Below are 9,487 nucleotides of genomic sequence, written 5' to 3'. Positions count from 1 at the left end.
TAGGAAACAAAGTGCCAGACCCCATGCCCCGAAATCCCCCGGGACCCCCCTTGAGGGGACGACCGTGGTGGACCCCCAGGGACGACGACCCCCCAATTTTGGCGGCCTAGAATCCTCACCAGACACCCCCTTAAAACACTAAAAGCACGTGCATAATGCTCTCCTAAAGCTCTGTAATATTGAGCATGGGGTAAGAACTTGAGCTTTCTAACCCCCCCCCTTCCCGTCACCCTCCGTCACCTAGCCCGACCTAGCCACCACAGTTGCAACTGTTTCAAAGGGTTCTCTAAAACGTAAACACAGCAGGGATGCGCCCTAAAACAAAGCAGCCCGGGCCAGGTGGCACGTGCATGTTTGGCACTCGCACACAAACTGTTGTTCTTCTTCGGCGACTAGCAATCCGGGATGGGGTGTCGGGGCCTCGGCCAACTTTTAAATAGCTTGGGCCTGAGGGCCATTCAGTGCCGATGAGCATCCATCTCCAGATCGGGACCAAGACAGTTTGGTGCAATAGAGATTTGGACCGGAACAATGTGGTGTATGATATCGGATGCGGATTACAAATGAAGGGACAGCCCGACAAGCGGGGGCACACCGTACCCGTATGATATCATACCGGTTCGAGCCCACTCCCCCCCCCACACACACAACTGCATGCTCCAAGAAGCCGCGACCAGCGTCGGTCTCCGCTGCTCCGGTCAGCAGGCCTTCCTCTCTCTGAGCTGAGTATGCTGTAGTATAAGTTTGCGCTGTCGAAATGGTGCTGGTGCCATTCCAGACCTGCATTGACAACCAGGAGGTGGCGTTGTATACGAGGACCGTTGTTATCTCGATAGTTGCTTATATGTATGCTTAGACTTGGCATCCCTGGAAGCTTGGCCGGTCGTCTTTGGACTCCCCATGGCAACCGCCCGCCAATCGCTCCCTGTTGTTGAGCGCACCTTGCCTGTCTTCAATAGCCCTATACAAATACCTCCTGTGATGAGATATAATAAGCGCTGCGTGCGTACATGCCCCTGCCTTTTTGACCGCGACTAACCGCGCTGCAGCGCTCACGACCGCGCAAGCTCCTTTTGGGCAGTTCTTCTACAAGACAATTTTCATCAACGCTTAGATACCTTCTGATTACAGTTCAAGTCAAACACGGCGCCGCGTGAGCTTTGCCAGCTACAGGGCACCGGTGCCCTTGGATTTCCTCTTGGCGCGACACAGTACCACTATATTTACTGCAAATGTCACCGGCTGAAAGGTCAGTACATGTGCCAGCTTTAGGGCAGACTGCATGTCGTTGCCACAGGCCCCCAGCCACGCTATGCCTTGTCGACTGTTAGGCTTCACATAGCTAACGCAGTAAGGTTGAAATATTGGTGAAGTCTTCTGCCAAGTCGGTGTGTGCACAGCGAGGGTGGGCGCGCTACCGGCACATGCACAATGCGGCAGGCTGCTTGACACAGCACTGGCTGACGAGTGCCAACCATGGGGTTTCTAGTATACTGTAAGCCGCAGGCGGCACATTTCTACCGGCTCTGAATGTGAAGGGCAACTGACTGACACGGTTCATGGCTCCTGCAGAACCCTCGACTGAAACGAGTGGAAGCCCCCGCTGCGGCACCACCAATGGCGCCATGGATTGGCGTGTTGATGGGCGTACTGTTTGGAACGCTGGCACTGCAGTTGGCGCAGTGCCAGCCCACTGTGTCCTCGGCGCAGGACCCGGAGAGGCGGCGTCAGGCGGTGGAAGTGGAGCTTCCGGCTGGGCTGCAACCCGACGCTGCTCTCTTCGATGCTGCAGCATTAGGCAGCGTCATCGACTTCAGTGGCGGTGTCCAGCTTTGGCAGGTGAGCAACACATGCAGCCTACCTGGCAAGGCGCTGTACGGTACTCCCTGAAGCGCCGCCTGACATGTAGCACCAAGCGCTTTCACAACTGGCCACGTGCTGACCTGGCCACCACTGCTGACCTGTGCCCCGCAGGATGCTGACGTCCGACGTAGCTTCAACCTGCTCGTGTTCAATGGAAGCGCACGTCTGGACCAGCAGCCGGCTGGCTCAAGCACCAGCGGCCCCGCAATCTACTTCAATGGGCGCACATTTGCAGGCCTGGTCTCAGAGTTGCCCTGGTCCGCATGGAGCTCCGACCCCGCCGCGCCCTTCACAGCCGTGTGGATCGGGCGCCTGGCCGATGGCGTGGACAGCTCTGCAGAGCAGTGGCTACTGGGCGTGGTGCGTAAAATGGGTTGGCTGGGGGCGCGGCTTGTGGAGCCGGTCGGTGTGGGCGGCCCGGCACAGGAATGTTTGATCCCCACGAGCGCAGGAAGGCAGCAAGGCTGTGTCTGCAACTCTGCTTTTGGCTTCTCATGCCGCACCTCACCAAGTCACCTTGTGTATCGCTGCTACCGGGCGCAGGGCTTGGGTCTAGGCCTCGGTGGCTCTGGTGACAGTGGGCCCCCTGACGGCTACTCGGATGGCAGCGACGGCGGCGGCATGGCCATGTCCACGTCACGTCTGGTGACACGGACCGCAGCTGACGGGTATGGGATTCGTGAGAGCAGCGTGGACTCGGCGCTGCGGCCGCCCATGGGCCAGTGGAGCATGGAGGTGGGTGGAAGGGGTGTAGCAAGGGCAGAGAAAGTGGAGCGTGGAAAGAACCTGGGCGCATCGCATGTCGGACATCCTCTGGGTATTTGCTGCAGCTTTACACAGCTCCGCTGCCCATGTTCACTCCATCCTTACTCGACGGTTCCCCCTCTAAAACCTTGCCTGAAGCTGCAATTGATGGTCCTGTGGCCCTGCAGGTGTTGGTCCGAAACGCAGGTGCCGCATCGGCTTCCTACCTCCGCTGCAGCCAGACCTCGTGCCTGGCGACTGCCGGCGCAGTGGCGGGTGCCGGCACCCGGCAGCTGGCCAGCTCACCACGCCGTGTGGGCCCCGAGGCGTTCAGTGTGGGCGGCGACTTCTTCTACGCAGCTGGCACCAGCCCCAAGTACCTTACCGGCCACGTGGCGGTAGTGGCGCTCTACTCCCGGGCACTCAGCCAGGTTGAGGTGGCGCAGCTGGCAGCAGTGTACAGGCCTCGCTTCGGACTCAGCGAACTGCCACCGCCGCCACCGCCATCACCCGCACCGCCCAGCCCCACACCGCCCAGCCCCGCACCGCCCAGCCCCGCACCGCCCAACCCCAAGCCACCGTCGCCGCTGCCGCCTTCTCCTCAGCCGCCTTCCCCTCAACCACCATCGCCGCAACCGCCCCTGCCTTCACCACCATCTCCACAGCCACCAAACCCACCACCGCCGTCACCGCAGCCGCCCCTGCCGCCACTACCGTCACCAACGCCCCCATCGCCACATCCGCCCTCGCCTGAACCACCATCGCCCCCACCTCCATCTCCTCCGGCCTCTTCATCTGTGCCTCCTGCTCTGTCGACCCCTGCACCTTCACCTCCAGGGGCCTCGCCATCACCTCCGTCTCCTGTGTCGTCCATAACATCGCCCCAGCCGCCGTCACCGACTCCACCCACACCAACGCCAGCCATGACACCTGCGGTCTCGCCGTCAGTCCCAACGCCTCCGGCCCCGGATGCGCAGGCCCCGTCACCAGCTGCTGCCGTACACACGGCTGCGCCGCCGGCCTCCCCGCTGCCGCCGTCGCCCCTCCACCCTGCACCGAGCCCTGAGGCTAATGCGGCCATGTCGCCGTCCCCCAGCCCCACTGCCAGCGGCAGCGCCCAGGAGGCGCCGAACCAGCAGCTGCCCGCACCTGCCCCGCCCATCACGCAGCCGGCAGTGGCGCCATCACCCGGGCCGGCTGTGGGCCAGTCACCCTCGCCGTCAGCGGACTCCAGTGCTGCTCAGCCTGCCCATTCACCTTCAACGGCGTTTCCAGATCTCTCTCCGTCCCCCTCTGCCGCTACTGCTTCGCCTACCTCTGGCCCCAGCCCCGGCACCATTACGCCTGCCCCTGCGCCCAGCCCCAGCCCCACCCCTGGCCCTAGCCCCAGCCCCAGCCCCGGCACCATTACGCCTGCCCCTGCGCCCAGCCCCAGCCCCATCCCTAGCCCTAGCCCCAGCCCCGGCACCATTACGCCTGCCCCTGCGCCCAGCCCCAGCCCCACCCCTGGCCCTAGCCCCAGCCCCAGCCCCGGCACCATTACGCCTGCCCCTGCGCCCAGCCCCAGCCCCAGCCCTAGCCCTAGCCCCAGCCCCAGCCCCGGCACCATTACGCCTGCCCCTGCGCCCAGCCCCAGCCCCATCCCTAGCCCTAGCCCCAGCCCCGGCACCATTACGCCTGCCCCTGCGCCCAGCCCCAGCCCCACCCCTAGCCCCAGCCCCAGCCCTGCCCCCTCTGGCAGCACCTCGCTGTTGTCCTCGGTGCCGGCCGAGCTACTGTCCTCTGACGCCAGCTCCTCCTCCGCCACTCTGGAGGCGTCGTGGGACTACGTGGTACCCGACCCCACCGCCACCGCCGCCGCCACGGGCGGCACGGGCAGCTCCTTCAAGACCACCTCCTACAGCCTGGCCGCCTCCGGCCTCACCGGCCGCTCCTCGCTGCTGGCCGAACAGTTCCCTGGCGCCACAGGAGTGCGGGTGCGGTCGGTGGTGCTGCTGGTGCCGGCGCTGCGGCTGCCCGCCTCCCTGGCCTGCAGCACACAGTTGGGCTTCGGCCTGCGCTCGACGCTGCTGGCGGCGGTGCAGCAGGCCACCGGCTTGGCGGCGGGCGGCAGCGAGGGCGGCGCGCAAGGCGGTGTGGACGTGTCCGTGTCCTGCAGCAGCACAGCCGCCAGCGCCAAGCTCGCCAGCGCCAGCACAGCCACGGGCCTGCACCACCGCCGCCTGCTGCGGCTTCTGGCGCAGGCCGGCACCAGTGGCACATCCGCTTCCACGGGCTGCGAGGCGGCTGCCGGCGGCAATACCGCTCTGGCTGTGACGCTGCGGCTGCTGTCGGGCGCCGCCGGCAGCTCCTCCGACCTGGGCGGCGGCGGGAGTGTTACGGGGTCGGACCTGTCGCAGCTGGTGCACAGTACCCTGCTCACCTGGCGTGACGGCGGTGGCAGCAGCACTGACGGTAGCTCTACCCCCTCCGCGCTGCAGCAGCTGTGCATCCCCTCCCCCAGCATCGACAGTGTGCGGGCGGAGGTGCGGGTGACATACGCGGCTTACCTGTCGGCCCAGGGCCGCGCCGTGTACTCATCCGCCTGTGCGGGCGCCGCCTCTACCACCACTTCTACTTCCTCGCTGTTGCCCGAGCGGGCCGCCGCGCTGGGTCTGTCTGGCGCCACCAGCTGTGCGGTGCTGGACACGGACGGCAACCTGGTGGCCGGCAGTGCGGCCAGCGGGGCGCCGGGACAGCAGGTGCTGGGCACCATAGACTCGGGCGCAGCGGCCGGGTCAGCGGCTGCCTCACAGCCGGTGGGCGGCGCTGCCTCGGCGCAGGCGGGCCAGGGAATGACGGGTGGCAGCAGCAGCCAGGGCAGCAGCGGTGGCAGTAGCAACGCGGGCGCTATTGCTGGCGGAGTCATCGGCGCGCTGCTGGGCCTGACCGTGGTGGTTGTGGTGGCTGTGCTGGTGGTGTTGCGCAAGCGCAAAGCCAGTGAGGCGGCAGTGACGGACCTCATGATGAGCCACAACCCGCTCGCTATGTTTGTGGCGGCACCGGCCAAGGACCCGGTGGAGTCTCCTGGCGTTGAGCTGCCTCAGACCGCCCACCAATACCAGCACCAAATGCAAGCGCAGGAACACCAGGACCAGGGCCAGGACCCAGTGGATCCGCCACTGAAGACCATGGCGTCTGCACCCACTCCCTCAGGCGCGTCGCCGCCGCTGTCGCCCAGCGCGTCCATTGCCGCCCAGGTCCGCAAGCTGCTGACGGTGCTACACCGCAGCGGCAGTCAGCTGGTTGAGGCACGCAGCTCCCAGTACCGCGTGCACCCGCAGGCGGCAGGCGCGGGGGCGGGGCTCGCGGCCGCACCCGGCTCGGGCGCACTGACTACGTCCACCTCGCTGCAGGGCCCGCTGGGCTCCCTGCGCCTGGATGAGGCGTGGAGCCAGGCCGCCTTCCCGCCGGCGCCCGCCTCTCCCTCTCAGTCCGACCCCAGCGAGGCGCCGTCGCCCGCCTGCCGGCAGCGCCCCAGCGCCGGCGGCTCCCCGCCCGCTGGCGGCGCAGCGGCGGGTTTCAACTCCTCATTGCGCCGCTCGCGACGGGTGCTGTCACCTGACGCGGCGGCAGTGGGTGAGGACCTGATGCCGCCACCGCCCCTGGCGCCGTACACCTCTGGGGAGGTGGGTGCAGCCAGCCGTCGCCGCCCCTCGCGTGTTTGCGAGGAGGGCGACGAGGGTGAGCAGCATGAAGAGCAGCAGCAGCAGCAGGAGGGTGAGCTACCACAGGAGGAGGAGATGCCGCACGCAGGTGTTCGTTCCGTGCGCGTCACGGCCGAGGAAGTGGCTCGGCTAGACGGGCTGCGTGCGGCTGCGGCAGGCGTGTGGAAGGGCGCCGCGCATGACGCCCTGCTCAGCCCGGGCCTGCCTAACGCTGGCGGCCCGAGTGATGGAGGCAGCACTAAGTCCGGCGCTGACGCGGCCGCATCGGCATTGCCCCTGGAGGCTAACGCTGGCGGGTTGGCTGGCTGTGGTGTGGCCCGCACCGCACGTCGCACTGACAGCATCAACCTCATGGCCATGCCGCCCGGTGGGAGCAGCACGCCGCGGTTCTGAGGGGGCGGGCGCATCGCGGCCCGCCGGCATACCTTTCTTTCTCTCGACGTCCGTATCCTTATCCTTTAAACCTGATTGATTGTGGAATCCCAATTCCTTTTTTTACATGCATGACGGCAGGTCTGACGTGACTCCCGCAAGGCCACGTACGTCTAGTAAAGGTTGCAGGCATGGGCAATCGGCACACAACGGACTCCTAGTTGACGCTTGCAGCTGTGATTCGGCTGTCTTTGTACACCGCAGCATGGAACAAACAATTGATTAGATCTGGGCCGCGGCCCTCCGTAGCTGAAGGACGTCTACACGTGTGTGTGTGTAGCAGGATGCCGTACTGATTGAAAGTAAATTAGCGATACGCCTCGCAGGTGTTGAGACAGGTTGTGAGTTTCGAGTGAGGCTGTGTACGTGGTGAGCACCGGTTGAACTTGGGCGGGCCTGCTGTTATCGTGGCGTATGTGGCGATGCAGAGCCACCCGAACAAAGCAACGCTTCCATCTGTGTTGAGCTGGGATTCCAGGATTCATGCGGCGGGCTCTTATAGTTCTGAACATTCTTTGGCTTATAAGGTTGATAGTTGAAGATTGCTCGAGCCTTACTGAGGCGCTGTTGGCGCCGATCCTTGCGCGGACCCCCACGGCCTCCTGGCCGCACTGAAGCATAGAAGTGGCACGCGGGACTGTACGGTACCCATGTTGCTGTAACATGCAACTTGGCGATGCCCGTAACGGCATAACTGCGCCTCCGAGCCGCCACAATGGGCACGACAACACACAGCGAGAGTTGCCAGCAAGCAGAAGGCACAGTCACGGGCGCAGTCATGCAGTGCCGAAGCTGCCACCAGGCTCTCACCCACGCAGCGCAGCCTCAATCAAATGCCTCCCTTCTTCACAGGTCGTGGGTTTGGGGGCGATGGAATGTTGCAAAGGCAGCAAATGGATGATATAGTTGAGTCCTGAGAAACAAATTGCACCCAGCCCAGGCATCGACAATCATGTAAAGACGTCGCCCTGCGGTAGTGGGCTCGAGCTAAATCGGCTTGCTTCGGCGCTTCTTCGGCGCATGCGCCATTTCCATGCAGCCTCATGTTTGTTTCCACACCCGGATGCAGCGATCAGCACCACAGGACAGCAGCCAATCAGTGCTCAAGACCCGGTCTCATTGCCAAGGCGGCGCCACGCCACCACCTCCATGCTGTGCCGGTGCCTCTCCAACGCCACAACGGGCTCGACCACCCGGGGGCTCAGCAGACTCCCACCCGGCTGCCCCTGCCCCTGGCCCGATGTCTGCGGCAGTCGAAGCTTCCACAGCCGCACCACCTGTCCTCACACGCCGCCGCCAGCACAGGCTCGCAGGCCGCCCCAGCACACGGGTCAAAGGCGCTGCCGCCGCCGATCCAACTGCCTGGTCAAAATGCTTGCCCTGCTCCGTCACCACCTGCCATACCAGCGCCTGGCCTCCTGTCGCCTGCTGCTGAGGCGGCTGCCAATTGGTCGCCAGCCACCGGCCTTACGGTGACCAAGCCAGGCACGACACCTGTGAGGAGGGTTTGTTGGCGAAGCAGCATGTGGCATGACGCAACTTACTGTTACATGAAGTGGGTGTTTGCACTGTGAGGCACTGCCGGTGCAAACTCTGCAAGCTTACCGAGCAGTGGGCCACCGGCGTGAACAGGCCCGGCTGAGCGCCCTGACCCAGCGTCTGAACGCACTGGGGGCTGCCTGCTCTCGATGCAACAACATCAATGGCCGGACCTGTGTTAAATTGCACAAGGAAAACATTGCGCGAAGACAGTGTATGCGATGCAGCAAAGCGACGGTTTAAGGATGTTACCTGAAGTTCCCCCGCATACCCGCTGCGGTGAGCCGCCGGACATGTGTGTCGCCATAGGCAGCTGCCAGCAGCCGTGTGCGGCCGCCAGCTGCGGTATGGCCACACCAGGCCAGCCGGATGACGGCTGTGGCCAGTGACCAGTAGTGAGGCGCCGCCCTCATCCAGTGGCGGTGGGGCTGCCCAGTCAGACACGGGCGGGGGCGCTGAGGCCGATGTGGCGGTCACGGCCGAGTCCATACCTCACCAGGCGTGGGCGAATTCACATGGAGGCACGCGAGCTCACGGCTGCTGCCTCCAGCCAAAGTCAGCAGCCGTATTCCCCGCCCGTCGCCGGCCCCCACCGCAACCACCACGCTGCTGCCGTCCTGCGCCTGCAGGCAGCAGCTCAAACACAGTGCCGGGGGAAAGTAAGCCGCCGCTGATGAGCTCTAGCCAATGCAGCTCTAGAACGGTGTGACTGTCGTCCGCGCACGGCAGTGCGGTGATAGCAGACAAGCCATCGCCGCCACCGCCATACCCTACGGCGTAAGCGGTCGCCACCATCACGCCGGGCGCGGGCCAGTCCAGACTGGTCACACGGCTGATCCCGCCGCGGCCGTCGCCCACCCAGCCCGCGCTTTGCATGGACACCCGCACGGGGCTCCCGCAGCAGCTGCCGTGGTGCGTGGTGGCGCAATGAGCGGCAACGCTAGGACCTAGTGGCAGCTGCTGGTGCCCGCGTCTGCATGCTGTGCTCCCTCTGCCTCATCAGCCTCCAGCCGCCACACCGCCACGCCGGCCCCCACGCACGCTGCGGCGGCGATGTGGCTGGCCCGTCCGGGCTCCACATCACCCCGGGCCACAGGGAGCAGCTCCTGACCGGGATGACTGCGAAGGAGCGGCTGGCCCATCCGTGAGCTCCTGTTGCTGTTGCTGCTGCTGCTGCTCCTCCTTGAGTGCGGCCACGCCCA

At 65.0% G+C, this 9,487-nt stretch overlaps 1 protein-coding gene across 1 annotated transcript; it reads left to right on the top strand.

Moving 5' to 3' along the window:
* The first annotated feature begins 482 nt into the window (after positions 1-482).
* Positions 483-7,420, top strand: CHLRE_13g607800v5 (uncharacterized protein). Its single transcript, XM_043069912.1, has 5 exons — positions 483-1,249; positions 1,573-1,839; positions 1,975-2,223; positions 2,407-2,598; positions 2,796-7,420. The coding sequence occupies exons 2-5, from the start codon at positions 1,642-1,644 to the stop codon at positions 6,705-6,707; spliced, it is 4,551 nt and encodes a 1,516-aa protein (XP_042917887.1). The 5' UTR covers positions 483-1,249; positions 1,573-1,641; the 3' UTR covers positions 6,708-7,420.
* Positions 7,421-9,487: the final 2,067 nt, after the last annotated feature.

This window comes from Chlamydomonas reinhardtii, chromosome 13, assembly GCF_000002595.2.
Source record: "Chlamydomonas reinhardtii strain CC-503 cw92 mt+ chromosome 13, whole genome shotgun sequence".
Classification (NCBI taxonomy): domain Eukaryota; kingdom Viridiplantae; phylum Chlorophyta; class Chlorophyceae; order Chlamydomonadales; family Chlamydomonadaceae; genus Chlamydomonas; species Chlamydomonas reinhardtii.
Note: the sequence above shows the minus strand (reverse complement) of the source record. Positions and strands in the feature narration are given on the sequence as shown.